Genomic DNA, 26,743 nt, shown 5'->3' on the forward strand with positions numbered 1-26,743 from the left:
CAGGCACTGTTACTAAGAATACCATGATCAATTATACAATGGATTTCGTGTGTCGTTTAGTCATAAAATGTATTCGCTGTCTATTAATTCAGTTCTAATATGCTGGAGGGTGAGCAAAATATGATTGCTGGTTGTATAGTTTATGAATCTACATAGTACCATGGGTCGCATTAGCTTTCAGAAATCAGCATTTTTAAAACGCAGACCATAAAACACATGCGTTTTAAACCATTTCACCTGCGTTTTATATCGAAAGTCAACAGTGGTGTTTTGCATCAATGAAGGGGCGTGCAAGAACTAAACGATGCATGGCCATCATATTTCTCAATGTTTATCGTAGAAAGAATGTAGCCAGATACATTTCCTAATGTTTTGCTTGAAGAATCTAGCATTTTTACTAGCTACCAGAGAAATACTAAACAGGAGGAAAGTACCGGACAAACGTAGTCTACAATAGTCTGCACATCAGTCAGAGCAAGAACATTTCATCGGAGTGTAGAAGTGCAACTAAAAAAAAAGCAAAAAAGTAGTCCTTTTACATGAACGATTTGGAGCGAACCCTGACTGAAAACCGAGCAGAATTTACAATAAGAAGCATTTTATAAAACGCAACAAGATGTAGCCTATTTTCTGCGTTCTGTCTTTCCTTTTCTGCGTGACAAATGCGAATCCTGCGTCAACGCGACCCCTGATAATACTGTTACAAAGTCCTTAACGTTTCTTGGTAAACATCAACATAACTCTTGTCGGTAGGTCATTACAAGCTTAGAGGCATAAGGTTTGTGTGGTTTCATTGTGGGACGTTCTGAACAGGGGATGCGATTTATATGTTATTATTTCTCTATGGCCTCTCTCTTTCTGTGTTGCTGTCAATTTGTTCCCCTTGTCTCTCTGTTATGTCCCGGTGGTTTATTTTGAGGTCTTCTTCACAGCTGTTACATTTGTGGGGCCAGAGTTAGAGCTCCCCCTCTCTCTCTTTCCCCTCTCCTAGATCCTGGACCTTTTGGTAAGAAGCAGTTCAATATCTTCTATGCGTTTGTTTGCAGATATTTGAGTTTTGGATGGTGTAGAATGAAATATTTTCATGGGTATGTGTTTTCTGTCTTGTGCATTGTAAGTTTGCATTTTACGTTTGAATGTATTTAGGATAAGCTTACTTTTGGGGGGGAGTGGGTGACTTGTCACACTCGTTGAAGCAGTGTAATGTTTCTATCGTGATGGAACCTCTTGTTCTTTGGTGTTTTATGAGAAGTTGTCAGCTACAGTATAGGCCAAATGCATTTTTACATGTCCCGTTGTATCAAATTAATATTCTGTTCAAAGTTTTTCTTGGAATGTATTAGGCAATAGAAATAGATACAGTATGTCAGAATTTACATTTACACAGAAGAAATTAAAACTCAGTTGGGTAGTCACTTAAGTACTTTACTGGATATTTAAAGTGATCTTTTTAAGTGTCATTAATCTATCTACAATTTACAACAACAAGCGTAAGATTGTAAAAAAAAAAAATAACATGCCCATATTAAGAAGTTCCTAAAATAGCATATGGGCCCAGCACAGGTGCCATGTGCTCTGACTACTCTGCTCTGCCTGTGAGTTGAGACTGAGTAGAGGGTATGCACCCAGGCAGCAGGCTAATTATATGCACGTAAACAGGCCACAGTCAAGCATTACCAGACTTCAATAGTCAAACAGACAGTGGAGGTTGACAGATTATAAATTGCTAATCTGATCGACTATGTCATTAAGGGTAATAAAATACATAAACAAGAGAAAACAGTTGAAATAAAATTGGAAAATATTATTTCAGCTATTCTGATAAAGATTGGTTTGACCTTGGCTTTTCTTATACAGTAGTTTATCAAATACTATTAGTATATAGCACTGCTTTTAATTTCCAAGCTTGAGAAACTAATCAGGGCGTTTTCTTTGTGAGTGTGTGAAATAGGGTTATAAGATTTGTCTCATTAACTGTCATCCTTCACAGAAACATTGAACTTGGAACAAGAAAATGTACATATAAGTTCAAGTAATTCTAATTCTATATCATTGTATCTTAGTGCACGCCTATCAGAATGGAGACATGTCAGGTGAGTGACCAGGGGGACCCAGCCCAGTATCAGGGTCAGGTGGACCTGACAGAGGACCTGAGCAAGCAGCTAGAGGACATCATCAGTACCTACCAGGAGGCCAGTGAGGAGCCTGCTGAGCAGGAAGAGGTGGAGGAGGAGGTTCTGACGGAGCAGGTCACCAAAAGCTCCGCCAAGGACCAGAAACTAGAGAAGAAGATGCTGAAAAGCCTCGGTGGGTTATGTGTTCTTCCTCATCTTTCCTCTTCTGTTCTATTTAGCATCTATTCAGCATCAATAGTTGTTCGTGTTACAGTGTATCAATAGTTTTAGTGGTATTAACTGTCCTGCGACATGATCTGAATTCAGGCAAAGAGGCCATGCTATTGATGCAGAGCTTGAACAAGCTCGGCACTCCAGAGCAAAAACTGGAGGCCATCATCAAGAAGCATGCTGAGCTGGTGAGTGGACCATGCCGAATTATACACCGGAGGTAGTATGCCGTGGTGTCTAGTAGGGAACTAGATGTGGTCTTTGCCCATGTACATTTGTATTTTCTGTTCATGCTAAATATGTTTTATATTATTCATAGTGAAGCATATAGTTATATTTATCTAACTGGCTGCTAACCAGTACCATATAATTAGTCTACACCTATGCCACAGTATTTGCTTATTCTACATATATTTGATTTGTGAAGAACAAAAATGATTGTGTGTGTTGGTAGCTGGAGGAGCACCGGGGTGACCAGAAGCAGCTGAAGGTTCTGCAGAAGAAGCTTCTTCAGGTGATGAAGGAGAAGGACCAGCTTCAGAGTGAACACAGCAGAGCGGTCCTGGCCCGCAGCAAACTGGAGTCTCTGTGTAGGGAGCTGCAGAGACACAACAAGACACTGAAGGTGAGCCTCTCGTTGTAGCATATACTGTAGTACACAGACTGCTCTGTCTAACGTCCTAGGTGAGGCTCTCGTCTCACTGTTTACAGCCAGCCAGACCTAATCAAATGCATACATCAAATAGTACTTTTCAATACCTAAACTGTGCTTGATTTCATATTCCCTATACAGTGGAACCAATGGAATAGTCCCGAAAGTTCAAACTCCCAAGCTAAATCAAGCGCAAACTCCAAGCTCAAATACTGACCCAGGTCTGATGCAACAACCAGCGGCGCTCACTAAGTTAAAATTGTGTGGCATGTGTATGGTTAGGCTACAGTTAGGGCTCTATTCAATTTGTAAATCTGAAGCGTTACAGATTCCGCTGTTAGAAATGTAAAGGTCATTTCCGATTGAGCTGACATATGCAACATTTCCTCTGAATGCAGTCTCCACTCAAGCGGGAACATTGCCTTTAAATTTAAATGATGCTGTAAAGCGGAACTTCCGGGATGCGGGTTGAATAGAGCCCTTAGTATGTGCGTACACGGTCTGTGTGTCTGCTTGTATGTGCAGCGACATTACAGTACATATTTCCTTGCATTATGAGTATATCTGTGAGTGTAACTTACTGTGCATCAGGTGTCTGGGAGTGTGAGATGAAGATTAAGATAATGAAGATAAGATAATGATAAGATAATGATTAAGATATATAAAGATTAAAGATATTGGTCAATTGCACACACGGTCCAACCTAAATTTGACTTCCGCTTTTAACCCAACCCCCTCCGAAAGACACACATACATATAGAGGTTTTGGAGAGGTGCGGGGGCTGCCACACTGGGCGCTCGGGGAGCTGTTGTTGTGGGGGTTAAGTGCCTTGCTCAAGGGCACAACGACAGGCAATGGTATCTAGGATTTGATACCAGGAACGCTCCGGTTGCTAGCTCACTTCCCGGGATTCTAACTGGCAACCCATTGCTAGGCTACCTGCCACCCAACTAACTGTGCATCATCCTGTATAATGTGATCATGCAGGAGGAGACCCTCCAGAGGTGCAGGGAGGACGACCTGAAGAGGAAGGACATCACCACTCACTTCCAGAGCACGCTAACGGACATCCAAGTCCAGATCGAGGAGCACAGTAACCGCAACACCAAGCTGTGTCAGGAGAACAGCGACCTGGCAGAGAAACTCAAGAGCCTCATCTCCCAGTACGACGCAAGAGAAGCGGTATGGGGCCTTGTTACACATGCTCTGGACTGGAGTTTGTAGTGCAGTTTAAACTGAATGTGTTTACTTCTATCAACATGCTATAATAATATATTTATTTTATGTAGCGTTTTTTTTCAATACAATGAGAATCTCAAAGATGCTTTAAAACAATAAAACAAATGTTACTATGTGCGTCTCTCTAACATACGGTATGTCACAAACACATTGCAAATTCCTTAGCGACGGCATTCAGTACTCAACTGAGATAGAGACCCCCTCATTATTGACCACAACAGGCCCATGCAACACCAGGAGTCACGGTGTGACAAAAAAAACGTGCTCCTCCATGAGTCAAGACTCAGGAGCATGCTCAGTGGTTCATTTGTCTCATTTTACGTTTCCTTTTTAGTCATTTAGCAGTGCATGAATCTTAAGCTAGCTAGGAGAGACAACCACACATCACAGTCATAGTAAGGTAAATGTTCCTCAATCAAATAGCTATCAGCAGAGTCGGTGCTAGTAAGAAAAGACAAGTGTGAGTGTTTGTGCAAAGAAGTTGTTTTTTTAGTTGTTTTTTTCCCCACAGTGTTGTTAGTGTCTGATAAGCTTGGCTCTGTTCATCTCCTCTGCATAAATGTCATAGTTCTCCTTTCAAGTCAAAAATGTTACCACTAGCAATATACCAATGATAAATACTAGCCCTTGCCTCCTGTGGCTATGTTGCGTCCAAACGTGTGATGTTCGTCTCGGTGAAAAGTGACCCAGTCTCCCTCGTCTTACCTTGCAGAACCTGGAAAAGGTATTCAAACATCGAGACCTGCAGCAGCAGTTGTTGGAAACCAAACTTGAACAGGCAAACATGTTCATTAAAGAGGGAGAGGAGAAGCACAAGCGAGAGAGGGATCATGTAAGTTAGCATCTTTCAGCAAGTCTTGACACAATTTAAGATATTTTATTCATATGTATTTGTTATGTGAGTTTAATCACATGTTCAGTTCATTTTTTATACTGTATGAAATATAGATCAGTGCATGGAATAAGTTAGACACTGACAAAATATTTTTGAGAAATTCCATTCAGTGACAAAGCAAATCATTATTAACTGATTTCTTTTTTATAAATTGTATTTCTCCAAAGTTGATAAATAAGGCGGCACAGTCACAGGTGAAGGTGCAGATTCTGAAGGAGCAAGAGGAAGGGATGCAAGCCCAGGTAAATGGAGACTGGCTCCGTCTGTCTCTGTCTCTGTCCCCCCGTATTTTTGTCTGTAATGTATTTTTCGTTATGTGTCGGACCGTGTAAGACTAGCTGTCACCATTGCCGTCGGCTAATAGGGATCCTAATAAAATGCAATCAAAATCTCTGTCTCTCTTTCTCTGTGTCTGTCTCTATATTTTACAAACTTAACTTTCCCATATCTCCCTCCAGTTGTCCATGTACTCTGAGAAGTTCGATCAGTTCCAGGGGACTGTGTCGAAGAGCAATGGAGTGTACGCCAGCTTTAAACAGGACATGGATAAGGTAGCCTAAGTCTTGTTCTCCGTATATTACTGTCTCCTATTATGATGACCTTATCTATAATCTTATAGGTCAATTTTGTTGCCATGGCACAAATACATTCCCTTTGTTTACTCTTCGATTGAACTGACACACTTTAAAATGTGATGGGTTTTGTCTTGTAGATGACCAAGAGAATGAGGAAGCTGGAGAAGGAGTCTATTCAATGGAAAAGCCGTTTTGAGGGCTGCAACAAGGCTCTTATTGATATGCTCACAGACGTAAGATACCATAAACATGGCGTACACTTTTCACCCATTTTTTTGAATGTTACTTTTACGGTCACCCTCTGTCAAAGACATGATGAAAGACAAACAAGCAACAAAGAGTTAAATATGACTCTTTGACTCATGGTGGAGATAGTGGCTGCATACCAAATGCACCCTATTCCCTAGTGCCCTACGCTTGACCATAGCCCTATTGACTTTATGCACTATATAGTGAATAGGATACCATTTGGAATGATACCTATGAGTGATCTTTATGAATATCTGTACTGATTTTCAACCTGTATATTTCTACTCCATTCAGAAAACCTTGAAGGAAAAGGAGTTTGAGCTGTTCACCCTGAAGACCCAGAAGCTGGAAAAACTGTGCCGGGCGCTGCAGGAGGAGAGGAACAGTCTCTCTCATAAGCTCCAGGAAGCAAATCCAGCGGCTGCCACCAGTGTAGCGGAGATGAAAGAAAATGAGACAAAGGAGAACGAGAACTCAGAGGTACCTGCTGCTGAGAAGCCCATTGAGACACCCTCTGAAAACCCATCTAATGAAAGCCCTACTCTCAAAGTACCTGTTGCTACAGAAACCCTCGCAGTTATAACTCCTGCTCCGGAAAAACCTGCTCCTCCAACACACCTGACCAGCGAGCTGGAGAACCTGAAGGCCCAGAAGTCCCGTCTGCAGGAGATTCAAATGTCGTTCACCCTTTCCAACGTTGTGCCACCTGAGTTCTTTGACAACGAGGAAGAGGAGGAGACCACCACAGAGCCACATGGACACACTGAGGCCCCAGAGGCCAGTAGCGAGGCCAGCAAGACCCCAGAGGAACATCACATAGAGGGGTGTAATGGAGACAAGATGACAGAGGAGACCACTGGCCCTTTTTCCTCTTATTCTTCTTCTTCTCCTGCAGCAGTTGAAGGAGACGAGGCCCAGGAGCAGAGAGATAGGGAACTGGAGACAGTTGACTAGACTATGGTGTAGTTACAGTAAGTTACAATCAGAGATGAAGAACATGAAGTGATCATAACTTATTTGACTGGATTTTTTAAGAATAAACAATAAAAACGTGCTCTTGTTGTCTTCTTTCTATAACTCCATGTTAGAAGAGAAGCTGAGAAGGGGGAGTTGTATAAATGGGAAGCCTAACACTGGATTGATTAGGAGTTGCATATCTTGTATTTATTACACATCTTTGCTGGTAGTTAATCATTAATCATTAACCATACAACATGGCTGAGAAGGAGACAGATGCGCAGACTTATGCGAAAGCTTTGACAAGTTTTGTTGAAAATGGAAAAGCACTGTTGGAACTCGCTAAACAGGAGAGCAAAGAGGGTAGGTTGTGTACTAGGCCTACAGCTAGCGCTATCTATTAAAGATTCATGATTCAATCCTGCTCAACATGGACAATATGTAGAAGGCTAATGAGCTGTTGGCAAATGGCAACAGTAAGTTAAAGTCAGCAATGTCCTCAAAAGAGGCTATGACAGTTAATTAAATAAACGTATATCATTTATAGGACTTCTGCAAGACTACATCAGGAAGAAGATCCGTATTGAACTGGACCAATCGCTACTGGGACTTATTCCAGCAGGGGCAAGGTTATTCACAAGGTTCTGTTTTACATTAACAAGTTATTAACCCTTTACAATCTGTTTATAAGCACGTATTTGCTGTCCAACTGACTCAGTCTCTAAGGCACTGAAAATATACTCTGGAAATAATGCAAAATCTACCCTATATAGATTCAATGATTATTATTGGAAATGACTACCAAATATGTTTGCAAATAATGAAAGACATTGATTATTATACACCCCCAGCATGTCAGTGAAGAAGAAAAAGGAAGCTGAGGAACTATGGAAGAGAAGCTACCAGTAAGACATTTAGCAAAGCCATGTTTCCTAATCAAAACCATTGACTTTGAATGTCAACACCTTTGTGATATCAACTTTATTAGAGCCAATGCCTTTAGTAATAATTAACTGTTTACCTCATTAGATTAACCTTTGAAGAGCTCATACAGAAGTTACAGAGTTATTGTTCTTTCTCTCTCTAGATGTGCTGAAATGCAGGACGCTGTTGAGGACTTCTTGCAGCTGGGAGTACGCTGATATGGCTGTTGCTAGGCCTGTGTTTGATATTACTTGCTTAGCAGGTTAGTGTTTTATCTTGTTCTGGAGGCAGCTACCTTGTATTAACTTATCACTTCCTTCCTCCGACATCCACTGGATGTGCTTGGTAATAGGTGCAGTGGGATAGTTTTCTGGAGTACTTGGACAAGGAGCTACATCTGGGCGATAGAATCTTTGGTCAAGAGGCACAAGTAAAATGCCTGTCGCCTGACATACCCCTCATTGATGCCCAGACTGGAGCGTGAGTTTGATGACTTTGTCTTACACGGCCTCTTCTTTGTGATAGATAATAGCTCAAACCAGGGTATCAGCTTCTGTCTGTCAGAAGTGACGTATTTCGTCTGTCTCTCTGCCTTTCTGTATTTGTTCAGAACTCTGACGTTAGGGAAGTACCTTGGGAGAGGTGAGAAAGTTCTACTTGTGTTGATCCGTCAGTTCTCCTGCCTCCTCTGTCGAATCCATCTGAAAGATCTGGAGGCCCATAAGGTGAGCCATGTGTTGACAGTTGTACCTAAGGTTTATGATACAGCTAGCTGACTCTTCTCATCAACATTAGTTCCCTGTGCATAGCCTATAACCTTTATGGATACACAGAACTGTGATAAAGAAAGAATATGCACGTCCATATTCAGGTGCTGGACAGAAAAAAACATATTCAAGTTGAGGCCATTACACAGAGCACTGTGCCTTGTGTTGCAGATTGCCCTGGATGCATGTTCAGTGCAAGTGGTGGTGGTGTCATTTGGCTGCAGAGAGGGGGCGTTGCATTGGCTAGCGGAGACAGGTTGCCAGTATGACATGGTGTTAGACCCACACAGGAAGGTTAGAGTTACCAGGCAAATTGATTGATTTAGAACGAGGCATCGCAGTGTCAACTGTATTTGATTCCCTCACTTCCTGATACTTATCTGACTGAAATGATGTATGTTATACATACTATATAGTGTATTTACTACTACTATTAATTTACAATGCACTATAAACAGTCGTGTTATGTTGGGGGATTGCAGGTGTACAGCACTTTTGGGTTGAGAGCCTCTCTAAAGAAAGTGTTGAACTTCAACAACATGCTACTCTACGCAGAATACGTTGTGGCAAACCTGGAGTTCCCAAGAGGTCTGCCGTCTATTGAAGATGATATGTTTCAGGTGTGGTTGTGAGATGATCAGATACATAAAGAATGCATTCATTAAGGAGTGTACTTTTAGGGTTCTATTTTTCGTTCATTCTGTTTTCCATGTATTCTCAGCTTGGAGGAGACTTTGTCCTGGATGACCAGGGGAGGGTGCTGTTCTCTCACTGCTGTGACAGCCCTATAGACAGACCTGCTGTAGAGGACATACTGAACGCCCTATAGAATGACCTGCAGTAGAGGACATGCTGGGTGCCATTCAGAAGAGATACCCAAACCTGTCAGGTTAAACATTATGTTAAAAAAAAAACAAGCAGACCCCATCTCATCTGATACAGAAATGGCTTTATCACAGGGAGATATCAGCTATAGACTATTGCCCTCAAATCCCCCCCCCCCCCCTAATCAGAGACTGATTTAGACCTGGGACACCAGGTGGGTGAAATTAATTATCAGGTTGTAGAACAGAAAACCAGCAGTACTCCAGTTAACCATAGGGTAAGATTTGAATACCCCTGGACTGAGATTATATTAGCCAGTCTCTTTCAATAGCTGCTGTACAACTCTAGCACTGGAGACTATAGTCCAGGGGTATTCAATCTTACCCCATGAGGTTACTGCTGGTTTTCTGTTCTACTAATTGCACCCACCTGCTGTCCAAGGTCAGAATATGTCCCTGATTAGAATGGGAAGAATAAAAAACTGGCTTCAAGTTCCAGATTTGAATTTGAAGCAAATCTTACATGCTCTAACAGTCTATTACAAGACACTAGCTAAACACTAACAGGTAGTAGCTGATCAACCGAGAGAAACCTTATATGACATTACCTAATTTCTTGTCAATTATGATTTGTATTGGTTTCCAATGAGATTTCTTATTATTTGCTCGCTGTTGTAGACCTTTTTGAAAGTGTGTTGGTCGGCGTAGATGTCGGTGATGTAACCATATGCTCTAACTTTGAGCTTAGTTCTTCTACGAACTGTGGTTACAAAATGTGGTACATAAGGTGCGAGCGTGCAGCACAGTTTTGGTGTTGAAATTCATGATTACACATAACCTACAGCACCAGTTACTAATATATTATTAAAAGGCACTGCAGAAGAGGAGTTCACCTTATGGACATTCTTGGAAAGCACCCCATGTCATTGCAGTAGACACTAAGAGAAATAGTGTACTATTAAGGACCATAACTTTACTTTTAGAAGGGCAGACTGCAGCAAAGATGGTGGATAAATGTTCACTCAGGCCATTTACCTTTGTCTACTTAAGGGGGTGGCTTAATTATGATTATATGTATATGTAATTGTATATACATACAATAAAATGACCTAGGTCCATCAGCTCAACATTCTCAACACTACAGTCGAATGGACATTTTGTCAAATGCAACCAGAAAGACCCCTCAACCCTCAATTTCAATGACTGTTTTATTGTCAACAGAGTCAAATACAGCAAAATAAACGTTTTTAATTTTGGTGAGGTAATATCTTTCTAAGTAAAATAATTGTACATACTGTCTTTCCCACTTTATATGTATATGCTGTGTTCTAGTCATGGCCCATCCTGTATAACTACTGCTGTACACACATTTTTCTATTAATACACTGCCTTAATTTTTTTATTTTTGGGATTATGTGAATATTGTTGTGCACCTGCAAAAACATATGCAAATCTATATATGCGACCAATAAACTTTGATTTGAAAATGCAGTAATGCTAGCTTTCACTAGCAAGCTAGCTGATATCAGATTTGAGTAAAATTAAATTTAACATTTGATCATATTTAGAAAATGTATTTCTGTTAAGAAAATATTTATTTCATAACACCCCTCCCCCCCCAAAAAACAATTTCTCCATTAAAATGATCTATATGAGTCCCAGTATAACAGTAGGCAATTGGCATACTGGGACATTGTCCAAATGAGTCATTTCGATTCACAATTACATCCCATTACAAAATAATGTTGTAACGAGACGCTGAATATCCTTTCCTATTTATTTTCATAACCTTAACATTATTTACCTCAGAACGCTATGTCATTTTACTTCCCATTATGCATCTGTTCTCAGGGCCCTATGTTCCGTCAACCTATGTTCCCTCGACCCTATGGCTCTTTGCATGATTGACCTTAAACTGAGGCTTTGGTGGTGGGTCGCCTCCTCCCTGCGCCTGCCGGCCGCATTGTAAACATTACGCATTGTAAACCTATTTTATTGGTACAGTCGGTTTCTGCCTCATCGCTGCTGTAACACTTTGTCAAAATCGCTTTCTGCTCACCATTCCCGCCTCTGGTGGTTGCACATGGTCATGAAACTCGAGTACTCAAGTATTTGGATTTCAGCATCGAACATGTAGTCACTCTTGCTCTGCAGTTCTTTCGCTAGCACCTCCTCTGAATGTTGTCACCCCTCATTTGGTGCCGGTGATACCTGAAGTGTGCATACTCACTTAAAAAAACCTTTGCTTGAAAAACGAGAGAGAAGCACCAATAGTAATGTTTGTCCATTTTGAGACGCCATAGCCAAAATAGTCCGAATTAATCCAAGATAGCTCAAGAAATCTTTCATTCATTGTAAAGTTTTTGCTGAGGAGATCTTAGTCACACAATTTGACATCTAACTAAGATGTTTGGTGCAGTGTTTCTCAATGAAAACATGTGCATGAAAATTGAATGACAAAGACTTTATTGAAGAATCCCTACTCTTGACCAATCACCAATGAAGGGGCGTAGACTTCGACTGCGGACTTCGGATTGCCTCAAGAAAAAAATGTGTGTGCCTGAACAGCCGAAATAACTTCACAAAATGTCATCATAACATATGCATGAACTCTTCCGGAAGCATGGGGACGCCTTAAGTCGCCCTGAATAAGAGCGTATGCTAAATGGCCAAAATGTGAGGGTAAAACTAAACATTTGCAAAGCACACTGGGTATTTCTATAATGAGCTGTGTCCCAAATAATTCGCAATGTAATTAAACTTGGCCTTGTTTGGGGACGGTGATCATTAGAGTTTGCTTTGCAAGTATTCATTTTCACATAACATTTTGGTCACTTAGCAGACACTTTTATCACACCATATAGCCATCACACTTCTAATCAGGGGTGAAAGTAGATTTCATTTCTTGCCGGTATGGGACCTCTTATGTCTGCACACACTTTTTTTATGGGCCTAATCATAGAATTACATATAGGATCTCTATGGCCCTAATAGTAAAGATGTGTTCTTTAACTTTTAAAACGTATTAGCCTACCTTTTAATGTGGCATAAACACAACCAGTCATGTTTTCCAGGGGTGCAACTTTCACTGGGGACAGGGGGACATCCCCCCCACATTCTGAAATTGCATTCTTGCCTCCCCCCCAGTTTTATCATATGAATGTGATACAAAACGAGGCAACAGTGTGCTTTAGGACCACGCAGACGCCTCCGAGCAGTTGGGTAGGCTGTTTATAGTGTTTATCCGACTGGATAAAAAGAATACACTGCTAAAACCAAATTGTCAAACAATTACTTCAAAAGGCTTATGTAGGCTACCGGCACACGTTACTCAGGGACTGCTGAACGACAGGGGGTGCAGAAAAAGCCTCATTTAGATATTTTCTGCTTATAATTTCAAACATTTGGTAGGCTACTTGTTAGTAAACTTGTCTTTAATTAGATACATGCAGCTTCTCTTCTGTCATTACTTGATGCTCGTCTAGAATACTAAATAAAGCCTTATTCACCAGAAATGCCTTAAATTGATAGAATGATCAATGCATCATCAACAACCTCGTTGACATTTGTCATTCTTCTTTAATTTATGCTGGAGCAAGGACATTTTTTTTAGGGTGGGGGGGATTTATCGACCTCTGTAAGGTCCGGAAAGATATATCCATATTTTGTTTTGTTATGTTTTGAAATCTCCTTTTGTCTAAGTATTCAGCCCAACTCAGAAGCTTCAATCGCTGGATAACACTGAATCCAGCAAATGTCTATTTGAGGATTAACCGTCCATCAATACTTGAGTAAGAAGTATCTTCACTGTATAATGGTGAATAGTCTTGGTGATACATTTCAATGTTAAACAAATTACTTTAAACATTAACACTACATGAGCCTGTCGTAGCGGATGTAAGCAATGACCCCACTCGCTCTGGCAGCTTTCATGGCTGGGATAAGTTAGTTCCTCTTCTGGCGCACAGCTTCAGGATAGTCCTCATTGAGGAAGATATACGTTCCTCTCAAGTTCTTGGCTCTTTCCAGAACAGCTACCTTGTCCTTGAACCTCAGGAACTTGACCACTATCGGGCCTGTCACCTGGGCCGGTGGTGGGTTTTCCAGTCCAAAGGAGGAGGCCATAGCCAACCCCATTAAGGAGGAGGAGCACTACCACAGTCTCATACATGAAATTCCTCCAAACCCCTTGTGGTCAGTACAGAGAGTAAGTGCACTCTGGCGTATATATCTTCTCAGTAAGGAAGCAAGGGCAAAGCTTCTGATCAGAGGAAAACATGTTGTGTTCAAAGAGAATAATCCTTTCAGTTTGAAGTCACGTATGGCTGACCAGAACTCAATTCAAGTTACAAATAAAGAATGACCTGAATCAGCAGATGATAGTGTTGTGACTGAGTTTCTGGCAAAAGCTAGATGTAAGGTGGTGGGGAGATTGTTGAGGCGCATGATAAGATACAAGCGTCAATTCACAAACAGCTCCAATGAAGATCATTTTGTACATGTTGAAACAGCACCCATCACTCCCATAACACAGTCTGTAAAGACGGGCCCTCACTGGATCAAAGTATTTTAGGATGGACAAGGCCTTGCGCGTAGTCAGGACTGGCAGACACAATCCCACTCTAGAGGGTGTCAGGAGATGGTAGAGTACAGTCCTACTACACTGGACAACATAAGGTGCATAGAGGAAACTTTTTCACACTACAGTATGTGCAGGACAACAATCCTGTCCCCATGAGTAGGGCAGACGTATCACATATCCCAGCTGAAATGACAGAAAGTGAGACAGAGGTTGAAGAGCAAAAGGCAGAGTGAATGAATCATTGGAGTTGGTACCTGGTGAGCCAGAATCTACAACAATGACCTCTCATTCCAAGAAAGAGAAGAAGAGGAAAAATGAAGTGGCCAGCAGGGTCAAATCATGTCCAATCAATTGAATTTACCACAGGTGGACTCCAATCAAGTTGTACAAACATCTCAAGGATGATCAATGGAAACAGAATGCACCAGAGAGAGCGAGAGCGAGAGAGCAAGAGACTTTTGGTCTTTCTTTACTGAAACATTCTCATTTCATTTAAAACTCACCCCCCCTTAAAAAAAACAAAATATATCCTGTACTGCATACATGTACCATACTCACCTTTCCATCTACCACATGATACAAACCACCATCACAATACACAAAAACAATACCCTCTCCTACAACCGTATATCCAAAACATCTTCCCCAGCAATACAGACAGCCCCCCCAACACACCATATCTCCTCAAACATCTCCACACATTTTATCATTTTATAGAACTCAAACTCAACCCTAAGGCGCGCAGAGACCATCCCATTAAACAATAGTAAAGGGTCTGTTATCCCCCCACCTTTGACCCTGTTTCTCCTTGTTAGCCAAATAGCTAACTTTGCCTGAGCAAACAGAAAATTCAACAAAACACATTTTGCTTTCTCCTTACTCGAATACCTGTATCCCATTATAAACATCCCAACAGCAAAAACCACCCCCAACCTCTCACACAGACATTCCGAAAGAGACATTAATGGCATTAACCTGGTGCACACAGAAAACACATGAATCACAGTTTCTTTCATTTGACAGAAAGGACACCGCTGCCCAATTCCCGGATCAACCCGTGCCAACCAGCTATTAGTGGCCAGGGCTCCATGAAGAACCCTCCACTGGAGGTCCCCTGACCTCTTTGGTACTGGGGGTTTGTAGAGCGCCCTCCATCTAAAACCCACCATACTCTCCACCCCACATACCCCCTGCCACTGATGTGCCTTCACTCCTGTTAGGCTTCTAATGTTCCTAACCTTAACGCAGAGGTTGTAGAGGGCTTTACCTCCCACCCCCTCAAACTCCCCCAGGCTCGGAGTGTTCAAATCTAACAAGTCCTCCAGACCCCCTTGCCAGTCTCCAGTCTCTGCCGTCACCTGCAGTGGCGGAAACATTGGTGGCCCCTCTCCCTTTGGCCTCTCAAACACACCCCTTACCGGCTCCAACAGTGCCTCCTGGACCTCCTCCAGGAATCTCTCCAGCAGCCTAAGAGACGTTATTCCTGTTTGTTGCGCCAAGACCTCCAGGGTTTTCCACCCCTCCTCTCCCAGCAGTCTCAGGTCACCTAGCCTTTGTAAACCTCCTGCCATCAGTTGCCTCTGCAGGGTGGCCGACTGAACCGATCTCAAAGGGATGGCTGGGTTGTGGAAAATAGGCTCCTCCCACACCCACTGCCCAGGCTCCACACCCCCTTCTCGTGTGGGCCTTAATAGCTGCCAGGTCCTCAGCACCGCAGAGTAAAACTCTGAGAGACCTGCTGTACTCAGCCTCTCCAGCTTCATGAGGAACAGCTGCCGGTCCAACCCTAATCCTCCAGCCCTCCTCAGCAGCGCGCATGCTGGTTCCCTCCAGCCAACATCAGTATGGTACAGCAGTCTCTGCACCGCCTTTAGCCGGAAAGCAGCCATCCTGCTCTCCAGTTCCACCAGGCCCTGTCCTCCTTCGTGGACGGTCATGTACAACACTGCCGCCCTCAGCCAGTGATGGCCCGACCAGAAGAAGTCCACCAGCTTGCGTTGCAGGTCTGCAAGCAGACCGGCGGGGGGGTTGAGGACAGCCAGTTTATGCCACAAAGAAGATGCCACCAGGTTGTTAATTATCAGCACCCTCCCTCTATATGACACTTGGGACAGGAGCCACCTCCACCTGGCCAGTCTTGACACCACTGCCTGTGACAGCCCCTCCCAGTTCTTCCTGACCCACCTCTCCGAGCCCAGGTACACCCCCAACACTTTAAGCCCTTCACAACCCCACTGCAAACCCCCTGGAAGCAGAGGAGGAGCCCTATCCCCCCATGCCCCACATAACAGAGCTTTGCTCTTTCCCCAGTTTACCTTAGCTGATGAAGCTCCCTCATACACCTTCAGACTGCTCTCTAGTTCCTGCATATCTTGCCCATCCCTGACCATCACAGAAACATCATCTGCATATGCTGACACTGCTATTCCTGTCACCACATCCATGCCTGTCCAGCACACTCCCTGCAGTCTCCTACGTAGCAGTCCTAAAAAAGGCTAAATGGCTAGTGTGTATAGCTGCCCAGATAGAGGGCATCCTTGTCTAATGCCCCGTCTCACCCAGACTGGCCTACTGAGCCCCCCTCCCACCTTAACCATACATGACGCCCCAGCATACAACAGCTTCACACAGGTCACAAAACTCTTCCCAAACCCAAACACAGACATCACATTAAACAGATACTCATGATCCACTCTATCAAAAGCCTTCTCTTGATCTAAAGAGACTAGTCCAAAGTTCACATTAGAACCTCTCGACAAGTCCAACATGTCCCTAATCAAGAACAAGTTGTCCGTGATTGAGCGTCCCGGTACACAATATGTCTGGTCCTTGTGTATTATAGAGTCCAGATGGGACTTCAGTCTGTTAGAGAGGACCTTGGCAAAAATCTTGTAGTCCGCACAGAGTAATGCCACAGGCCTCCAGTTCTTAAGTTCACACAAGTCCCCTTTTTTGGGCAGGAGAGTCAGAGCCGCCCGACGGCAGCTCATCGGCAACTCTCCTACCCCGACGCTTTCACGCAACAGAAATCCTGTCCAATTGTTCCCCAGAATTTTTTGTAAAACTCCACTGGAAGTCCATCGACCCCCGGTGCACGACCGGGGGACATCTGGGTTACGGCCTCTGCCAGTTCATGTGACAACAGAGGAATGTCCATTTCATCCCTCTGTGCCCGAGAGAGCTTAGGGAGTCCTGCGAACAAGACCTGAGCACACATAGGATCACACATTTCTGCCCTATACAATTCAGTATAAAACTCCACAGTTCGCTCCCGCATCTCCCCCACCACAGAGGTCACCCGCCCATCAGACAGCCGTAGACAATGCATACCCTTGGCTTCACTGCTCTGTCTTTCCAAACCAAATAAGAAGGAGCTGGGAGCATCCATCTCATTGAGCATGGAGAACCTAGCTCTTACAAGTGCCCCCTTTGCTTTAACCTAGAAAAAACTGCCCAGGTCCCTACGTAATTCGGCTAAATTAGCCTGGAGGCCTACATTGCCTTGCCCCACCATCTCTACCTCCATCTCACTAATACACCGCTCTAGTTCCCCCAATACTCCCCTAGCCTCTGAGGATGAGAGAGCTGTGTACTGTTGACAGAAAAGCCGAATTTGCACTTTCCCCACATCCCACCATTGACTCAGAGACTCATACTCCTCTCTTCGCTGCCCCCACCTTTCCCAAAAAGTCTGGAAACGTGAGCAAAAAGTGGCATCTTGTAAGAGCTTTACATTGAACTTCCAATAAGATGCCTGCCGGGGCCCTGGTGAAATAGACAGCCGAGCCATGGTTATGTGGTGATCCGAAAACCCCACTGGGAGAATGGTAGCGGCCAGCAGCCTATTGCTCTGATTCCTGGACATGTAAAACCGATCAAGTCGAGCTGCAGTCACCCTAGCCCCAAAAACCTTCACCCATGTATACTGTCTTGTGTTTGGATGTTTAGTTCTCCAAACATCCACTAGGTCAAACTGATTAATGATGTCCCTTAACACTCCCACTGACACTGAATGAGGCTCTTCCCCATTTCTGTCTTTTGTAAAATCCATTGTACAGTTCCAGTCACCTCCGATCACCAGCGTCTCCTCAGACGCTACTTGTGAGAGTTCCTGTCTAAGACTCCAAAATAGAACCCCTCTTTCTCTCCCTGTGTTAGGCGCATACACATTTATAAAGACAAAACCCATGTTGTTAATTTCTGCTTTAACAACAAGCAACCTACCCCTACACATCTCCTTTGAGGAGCAAATTTTTACAGACATACCCGGTGCAAAAAGGACTGCCACCCCTGCACTAAGATTTGTCCCATGGCTCAACACACTTGCCTCTTTCCACCAGAGCCCCCAATCAACTTCATTCACCACATCACTATGTGTCTCCTGCAGAAACAACACATGTACTTTTTTTGTTTTACATATTCACCCAACACACTCATCTTTCCCGCATCTCTGGCGCCATTTATATTGAGCGAGCCTACCCGAAGAGTCTCCATAAGAAGTGGGAGAAAAGCCAGCAGAGAAATAGACCAATAGCAAAGCTCAAAAAGCCCCAGTGTCAAAAAGAAATTAAACATTTAAACAGTGTCTGAAGGTAAACCTTTACGCACTGTTGTGACCCACTTCCTCAACCTAAACCGTTTCTTGGGTGAGAGGACACCATGCCCCTCATTTCTCATAGCATGTTGTACTGATCTTACAAACTGTCTAGGATCAGGAAAAAAAGCCTCAAGATTAACTTTTTCCCCCTTAGTCTCATTCAGGAACCTTGTCAGTTCTCTCAACGTGTACTTAGACCCCTCTGGTTGACTGGCTGTCAGCTCCGGGCCAATTGAAGAGGAGTCTGAAAAGAATAACTCCTCATCCTCTTCCTCAGACTCACTTTCCTCCTCATCTCTATCTCCCACCCTGACCACCTGCCCTTTCTCTCTGGTTAGGGCCTCACCCACAGCAACAGGCAACATTTCCATGGTGCCTTTGTCCACACCCTTTTTCCTTTTCCGCTTGACACCCTCCTCCTCCCCCCCTAATCTCTTACACTTCCCCACTATACTCTCCTCATCCACTAGAATAACCTGACTAGACCCAGTATCATCTACACCGCCCTCCATAGCATGACTAGGCCCAGCCTCAGCTACCCCACCATCTCTAGCCTGACTAGAACCAGCCTCTGCTTCCCCACCATCTCTAGCCTGACTAGACCCAGCCTCCACTACCCCACCATCTCTAGCCTGACTAGGCCCAGCCTCATCTACACCACCATCTCTAGACTGACTAGGCCCAGCCTATGCTGTCTGCATCTCCTTACCCCCTGCACTTTGACCTCGATTTCCGACAAGGTGAGGGCGCTTGTACCCTCACCTTGTCTACGGCCTTTATGTGGGCACGCAAAGCTCTTGTGCCCCAAATCCCCACATTCAAAACACCGTAGACTATCTGTGCTGGCAAAACCTGCATAGAGCCCCTCCCCATGCCTCACTTTAAAATGCACATTTAGCTGTTGCTCATTGTTGTTCAGAAACATAAACTCTTGCCTCCGGAACGAAACAACGTGCTTAACGGCATCTGCCTGAAAGCCTGCTGACAGTACACGAAAACCGCTAGCAAACTTACCAAAACGACTCAGCTCTTTCCTGATTTGATCATCTGTAATAAACGGAGGCAAATTTGCCACTACAACTCGTTGAAGGGGTAGAGAGAGGTGAAATTGACACCAACACATCCCTTACAAATATTCCGCTAGCAATTAGCCTACCAACCAAATTAGCCCTTTCATGAACACAACCACAGCTTTGTTCATTCTAGAAGCAGAATGTATGAATTCAGCTCCTACCTGTTCACCGACCGCGAGCAGAACCTCCTCCACCTTAACTCCGTTCTCAGGAACACACCTGAATCCATGCTGTATCGACAGCGTCTCCTCCGCGCTAGGCTGAGAAGCCATTGCGCACACCACACCTTCCAAACCCCAGGAAAGGTACTCTGTCCTCTTCCACCCTAACTTTGAAAAAAAAATTGGATACCGCTAAAAACAAATATTGCATTAAACCTCCACCATAGAAAATAACATGTAAAGAAAAGAATCAAGAAAGTTAGTTAGGATAGAGCTTTCCACACCAAACACTCAACCTCCAAAAACACCCAGCATGCCCTGCGAGAGAGAGAAAGAGAGAGAGAGAGAGTGTACTTAAATTCACACAGGACACCGGATAAGACAGGATAAATACTCCAGATATAACAGACTGACCCTAGCCCCCCGACGCATAAATACTGGAGGCAGAGACAGGGGGGGTCGGGAGACACTGTGGCCCCATCCGACGATACCCCCGGACAGGGCCAAACAGGCAGGATTTAACCCCACCCACTTTGCCAAAGCACAGCCCCCACACCACTAGAGGGATATCTTCAACCACCAACTTACTATCCCGAGACAAGGCCAAGTATTGCCCATGAAGATCTCCCCCACGGCACGAACCCAAGGGGGGGCGCCAACCCAGACAGGAAGATCACGTCAGTGACTCAACCAATTCAAGCGGCGCACCCCTCCTAGGGACGGCATGTAAGAGCACCAGTAAGCCACTGACTCAGCCCCTGTAATAGGGTTTGAGGCAGAGAATCCCAGTGGAGAGAGGGGAACCGGCCAGGCAGAGACAGCAAGGGCGGTTCGTTGCTCCAGGGACTTTCCGTTCACCTTCACACTCCTGGGCCAGACTACACTCAATCATAGGACCTACTGAAGAGATGAGTCTTCAATAAAGACTTAAAGGTCGAGACCGAGTCTGCGTCTCTCACATGGATAGGCAGACCATTCCATAAAAAATGGATCTCTATAGAAGAAAGCCCTGCCTCCAGCTGTTTGCTTAGAAATTCTAGGGACAGTAAGGAGGCCTGCGTCTTGTGACCGTAGCGTACGTGTAGGTATGTACGGCAGGACCAAATCGGAAAGATAGGTAGGAGCAAGAACATGTAAGGCTTTGTAGGTTAGCAGTAAAACCTTGAAATCAGCCCTTGCCTTAACAGGAAGCCAGAGGCTAGCACTGGAGTAATATGATCAAATTTGTTGGTTCTCTTCAAGATTCTAGCAGCCGTGTTTAGCACTAACTGAAGTTTATTTAGTGCTTTATCCGGGTAGCCGGAAATTAGAGCATTGCAGTAGTCTAACCTAGAAGTGACAAAAGCGTGGATACATTTTTCTGCATCATTTTTGGACAGAAAGTTTCAGATTTTTACAATGTTACATAGATAGAAAAAAGCTGTCCTTGAAACAGTCTTGATATGTTCGTCAAAAGAGAGATCAGGGTCCAGAGTAACGCCGAGGTCCTTCACAGTTTTATTTGAGACGACTGTACAACCATCAAGATTAAGTGTTAGATTCAACAGAAGATCTCTTTGTTTCTTGGGAGCTAGAACTAGCATCTCTGTTTTGTCCGAGTTTAAAAGTAGAACATTTGCTTCCTTATGTCTGAAACACAGGCTTCCAGGGAGGGCAATTTTGGGGCTTCACTATGTTTCATAGAAATGTACAGCTGTGTGTCATCCGCATAGCAGTGAAACTTAACATATGTTTCCGAATGACATCACCAAGAGGTAAAATATATAGTGAAAACAATAGTGGTCCTAAAACGGAGCCTTGAGGAACACCGAAATGTACAGTTGATTTGTCAGAGGACAAACCATCTACAGAGACAAACTGATATATTTCTGACAGATAAGATCTAAACCAGGCAAGAACTTGTCCGTGTAGGCCAATTTGGGTTTCCAATCTCTCCAAAAGAATGTGGTGATTGATGGTATCAAAAGCAGCTCTAAGGTCTAGGAGCACGAGGACAGATGCAGAGCCTCGGTCTGATGCTATTAAAAGGTCATCTACCACCTTCACAAGTGCAATCTGTGTGCTATGATGGGGTATAAAACCAGACTGAAGCGTTTCATATACATTGTTTGTCTTCAGGAAGGCAGTGAGTTGCTGCGCAACAGCTTTTTCAGAAATGTTTGAGAAGAATGGGAGATTTGATATCGGCCAATAGTTTTTTATGTTTTCTGGGTCAAGTTTTGGCTTTTTCAAGAGGCTTTATTAATGCCACTTTCAGTGAGTTTGGTACACATCCGATGAATAGAGAGCCGTTTATTATGTTCAACATAGGAGGGCCAAGCACAGGAAGCAGCTCTTTAAGTAGATTAGTTGGAATAGGGTCCAGTATGCAGCTTGAAGGTTTAGAGGCCATGATTATTTTCATCAATGTGTCAAGAGATATAATATTAAAAAACTTGAGTGTCTCCCTTGATCATATGTCCTGGCAGTGTTCTGCAGGTGTTGTGCAGCTTTGGAGGAATACGCAGATTTAAAGAGGAGTCCGTAATTTGCTTTCTAATGATCATGATCTTTTCGTCAAAGAAGTTCATGAATTTATCACTGCTGAAGTGAAAGCCATCCTCTCTTGGGGAATGCTGTTTTTCAGTTAACTTTGCGACAATGTTGGATTTTTCTTATTTTCCTCAATTAAGTTGGAAAAATAGGATGATCGAGCAGCAGTGAGGGCTCTTCGATACTGCACGGTACTGTCTTTCCAAGCTAGTCGGAAGACTTCCAGTTTGGTGTAGCGCCATTTCTGTTCCAATTTTCTGGAAGCTCGCTTCAGAGCTCGGGTATTTTCTGTATACCAGGGAACTATTTTCTTATGACAAAGGTTTTTTGTTTTTAGGGGTGCGACTGCATCTAGGGTATTGCGCAAGGTTAAACTGAGTTCCTCAGTTTGGTGGTCAACTGATTTTTGTACTCTGACGTCCTTGGGTAGGTGGAGGGAGTCTGGAAGGATATCTAGGAATCTTTGGGTTGTCCGAGAATTTATAGGACGGCTTTTGATGATCCTTGGTTGGGGTCTGAGCAGATTATTTGTTGCGATTGCAAATGTAATAAAATGGTGGTCCGATAGTCCAGGATTATGAGGAAAAACATTAAGATCCACAACATGTATTCCATGGTACAAAACTAGGTCCAGAGTATGACTGTGGCAGTGAGTAGGTCCGGAGACATGTTGGACAAAACCCACTGAGTCGATGATGGCTCCGAAAGCCTTTGGAGTGGGTCTGTGAACTCTTCCATGTGAATATTAAAGTCACCAAAAATTTGAATATTATCTGCTATGACTACAATGTCTGATAGGAATTCAGGGAACTCAGTGAGGAACACTGTATATGGCCCGGGAGGCCTGTAAACAGTAGCTATAAAAAATTATTGAGTAGGCTGCATAGATTTCATGACGAAGCTCAAAAGACGAAAACGCAAATTGAAATTTGCTATCGTGAATGTTAGCAACACCTCCGCCTTTGCGGGATGCGCGGGGGATATGGTCACTAGTGTAACCAGGCCTCATTTAACACAATAAATTCATCAAGCTTAAGCCATGTTTCAGTCAGGCCAATCACATCAAGATTATGATCAGTGATTAGTTCATTGACTATAACTGCTTTGGAAGTGAGGGATCTGACATTAAGTAGCCCTATTTTGAGATGTAAGATATCACAATCTCTTTCAATAATGACTGGAATGGAGGAGGTCTTTATTCCAGTGAGATTGCTAAGGCGAACACCGCCATGTTTAGTTTTGCCCAACCTAGATCGAGGCACAGACACGGTCTCAATGGGGATAGCTGAGCTGACTACACTGATTGTGCTAGTGGCAGGCTGGCTAACAGCCTGCTGTCTGGCCTGCACCTTATATCATTGTGGAGCTAGGGGAGTTAGAGCCCTGTCTATGTTCGTAGATAAGATGGGAGCACCCCTCCAGCTAGGATGGAGTCCGTCACTCCTCAACAGGCCAGGCTTGGTCCTGTTTGTGGGTGAGTCCCATAAAGAGGGCCAATTATCTACAAACTCTATCTTTTGGGAGGGGCAGAAAACAGTTTTCAACCAGCGATTGAGTTGTCAGACTCCGTTGTAGAGCTCATCACTCCCCCTAACTGGGAGGGGGCCAGAGACAATTACTATGCATGCTATAATCTGCTCACATCTGAGATATTGCCTCACTTGCTGGTCACAAGCAGGAGCTACTATTCTGAAACCAATTGAATCACTCTACGAACAAACACTTACGATTTTTGTTAACAAACCAAACAATTACCACCATTGTCACTTCATTCACAAACATACTTTGTTCAGTCTGGATTGTTTTAAGCAGTATGTAGATGAAAGCCTTGTCTTTAAGATCCTGCATGGTCTTGCCCCTCCACCCCATATCATGCTCAAGGAAAGCACCTCCAGGACAACAAGGGCAGTAACTAGAGGGGATTGCATTGTCCCTTTTCAACACAGTGAATTCGGTCAATCGGCCTTCTCTGTTAGAGCCACAATATACTGGAAAGCAATACAAAAGTATGTGGACACCCCTTCAAATTAGTGGATTCGGCTATTTCAGCCACACTCGTTGCTGACAGGTGTATAAAATTGAACACACATAAATGCAATCTCCATAGACAAACATTGGCAGTATAATGGCCTTACTGAAGAGCTCAGTGACTTTCAACGTGGCACCGTCACAGGATGCCACCTTTCCAACAACTCCGTTTGTCAAATGTCTGCCCTGCTAGAGCTTCCGCGGTCAACTGTAAGTGCTATTATTGTGCAGTGGAAATGTCTAGGAGCAACAACGGCTCAGCCGCGAAGTGGTAGGCCACACAAGCTCACAGAATGTGACTGACCACAGAAGTGCATAGTGAGTAAAAATCGCCTGTCCTCGGTGGCAACACTCACTACTGAGTTCCGAACTGCCTCCGGAAGCAACGTCAGTACAATAAGTGTTCGTCGGGAGCTTCATGAAATGGGTTTCTATGGCCGAGCAGCCGCACACAAGCTTAAGATCAACATGCGCAATGCCAAGCGCCGGCTGGAGTGGTGTAAAGCTCAACGCAATTGGACTCTGGAGCAGTGGAAATGCGTTCTCTGGAGTGATGAATCACGCTTCACCATCTGGCAGTCTGATGGACTATTCTGGGTTTGGTGGATGCAAGGAGAACGCTACCTGCCCCAATGCATAATGTCAACTGTAAAGTTTGGTAGAGGAGGAATAAGGATCTGGGGCTGTTTTTCATGGTTCGGGCTAGGCACCTTAGTTGCAATGAAGGGAAATCTTAATGCTACAGCATACAATGACATTCTATATGGTTCTGTGCTTCCAACTTTGTGGCAACAGTTTGGGGAAGGCCCTTTACTGTTTCAGCATGACAATGCCCCCGTGCACAAAGTGAGGTCCATAAAGAAATGGTTTGTCGAGATTATGTGGAAGAACTTGACTTGCCTGCACCTTTGGGATGAATTGGAACGCCGACTGCGAGCCAGGCCTAATTGCTAAAAATCAGTGCCCGACCTCACTAATACTCTTGTCCCCGCAGCAATGTTCCAAGATCTAGTGGAAAGTCTTCCCAGAAGAGTGGAGGCTGTTATAGCAGCAATGAGGGGACCAACTCCATATTAATGACCACGATTTTGGAATGAGACGTTCGACAAGCACATGTCCACATACTTTTGGTCATGTAGTGTATTATGTGACTTGTTAAGCAAATTCTTACTCCTGAACTTATTCAGGCTTGCCATGAAAAAGGGGTTGAATACTTATTGACTCATGACATTTCATATTTTCATTTTTTATTTAATTTGTAAGAATTTCTAAACATAATTCCACTTTGACATTATGGGGTGTTTATGTGTCGGCCAGTGACACAAAATCTAAATTTAACCCATTTTAAATTCAGGTTGTAACAACAAAATGTGGAAGTATGTGAATACTTTCTTAAAGTACTGCATTTAGTCCTGTGAGTTTACATATAGTCAGTGCAAGATAGGGTCCATGCAGATAATCCGGGTAACCATTTAATTAACTATTTAGTAGTCTTATGGCTATTTAGCAGTATTTTGACTTGGGGTAGAAGCTGTCTCGGAGCCTGTTGGTCCGAGAGCCAATGCTCCGGCAGCGGTTGCTGGACGGTAGCAGAGTGAACAGTCTATGGCTTGAGTGGCTGGAGTCTTTGGTGCTTTGCGGTCGAGGGCGTTGCATTTGCCATACTAAACGGTGACGCAGCCAGTCAAGGTGCTCTTGATGGTGCAGCTGTAGAACTTTTTGAGGATTCCAGGGCCCGTGCCAATGTAACAGTATAACTTTAGTACGTCCCCTCGCCCCGACCCGGGCGCGAACCAGGGACCCTCTGCACACATCAACAACTGACACCCACGAAGCATCGTTACCCATCGCTCCACAAAGGCCACGGCCCTTGCAGAGCAAGGTGCAACCCTACTTCAGGTCTCAGAGCAAGTGACGTAACTGATTGAAACGCTAGTAGCGCGTACCCGCTAACTAGCTAGCCATTTCACATCCGTTACACCAAATCTTCTCAGCCTCCTGAGGGGGAAGAGACGCTGTCATGCCCTCTTCACGACTGTGCGGGGGTGTGTGTGGACTATGTTAAGTCCTTAGTGATGTGGACGTTACTGGTGCATGGGTCAGCTGTTTGTTCACCTGCCCGCCATTGCTAATAACCTATACACAACTGCCAGACTATATGTGATAAAGTGAAAATCTGATGCCCGCACCTGACCCTAACCCTCTAATATAGAAAATGTGCTGTACAGTCAGAGATGGAGGAACAATTTCCTGACAGGCCTTTTTAGATAGGCCTATGTTTCTGATGATCATTTCTGACATTTTGGTAGGCTATTTGTTAGTCAACTTGTCTATAATTAGAT

The 26,743-nt window shown here is 43.9% G+C and overlaps 2 protein-coding genes across 2 annotated transcripts; both read left to right on the top strand.

Moving 5' to 3' along the window:
* Window positions 1-7,010, top strand: LOC129811971 (beta-taxilin-like). Its single transcript, XM_055863793.1, has 10 exons — window positions 1-1,006; window positions 2,064-2,307; window positions 2,442-2,533; window positions 2,800-2,970; window positions 3,986-4,180; window positions 4,950-5,069; window positions 5,300-5,374; window positions 5,591-5,683; window positions 5,845-5,940; window positions 6,251-7,010. Exons 2-10 carry the CDS (start codon window positions 2,079-2,081, stop codon window positions 6,908-6,910), a joined length of 1,731 nt encoding a protein of 576 aa, XP_055719768.1. The 5' UTR covers window positions 1-1,006; window positions 2,064-2,078; the 3' UTR covers window positions 6,911-7,010.
* A 165-nt stretch (window positions 7,011-7,175) lies between these two features.
* LOC129811972 (uncharacterized) lies at window positions 7,176-10,055 on the top strand. The gene is made up of 9 exons (XM_055863794.1): window positions 7,176-7,276; window positions 7,461-7,542; window positions 7,765-7,818; window positions 8,001-8,046; window positions 8,190-8,317; window positions 8,448-8,562; window positions 8,776-8,898; window positions 9,087-9,224; window positions 9,326-10,055. Exons 3-9 carry the CDS (start codon window positions 7,766-7,768, stop codon window positions 9,431-9,433), a joined length of 711 nt encoding a protein of 236 aa, XP_055719769.1. The 5' UTR covers window positions 7,176-7,276; window positions 7,461-7,542; window position 7,765; the 3' UTR covers window positions 9,434-10,055.
* Window positions 10,056-26,743: the final 16,688 nt, after the last annotated feature.

Source organism: Salvelinus fontinalis, chromosome 15 (genome assembly GCF_029448725.1).
Source record: "Salvelinus fontinalis isolate EN_2023a chromosome 15, ASM2944872v1, whole genome shotgun sequence".
Classification (NCBI taxonomy): domain Eukaryota; kingdom Metazoa; phylum Chordata; class Actinopteri; order Salmoniformes; family Salmonidae; genus Salvelinus; species Salvelinus fontinalis.

Bases quoted from the DNA above. Each gene is read 5' to 3' on its own strand.
- LOC129811972 (XM_055863794.1), top strand. From the start codon at position 7,766: ATGTCAGTGAAGAAGAAAAAGGAAGCTGAGGAACTATGGAAGAGAAGC. The intron at 8,047-8,189 runs GTACGCTGATAT...GCTTGGTAATAG, and splicing joins AGGACTTCTTGCAGCTGGGA to GTGCAGTGGGATAGTTTTCT. The intron at 8,899-9,086 runs GTTAGAGTTACC...GGGGGATTGCAG, and splicing joins TGTTAGACCCACACAGGAAG to GTGTACAGCACTTTTGGGTT.
- LOC129811971 (XM_055863793.1), top strand. From the start codon at position 2,079: ATGGAGACATGTCAGGTGAGTGACCAGGGGGACCCAGCCCAGTATCAG. The intron at 5,684-5,844 runs GTAGCCTAAGTC...TTTGTCTTGTAG, and splicing joins TTAAACAGGACATGGATAAG to ATGACCAAGAGAATGAGGAA. The intron at 5,941-6,250 runs GTAAGATACCAT...TACTCCATTCAG, and splicing joins TTATTGATATGCTCACAGAC to AAAACCTTGAAGGAAAAGGA.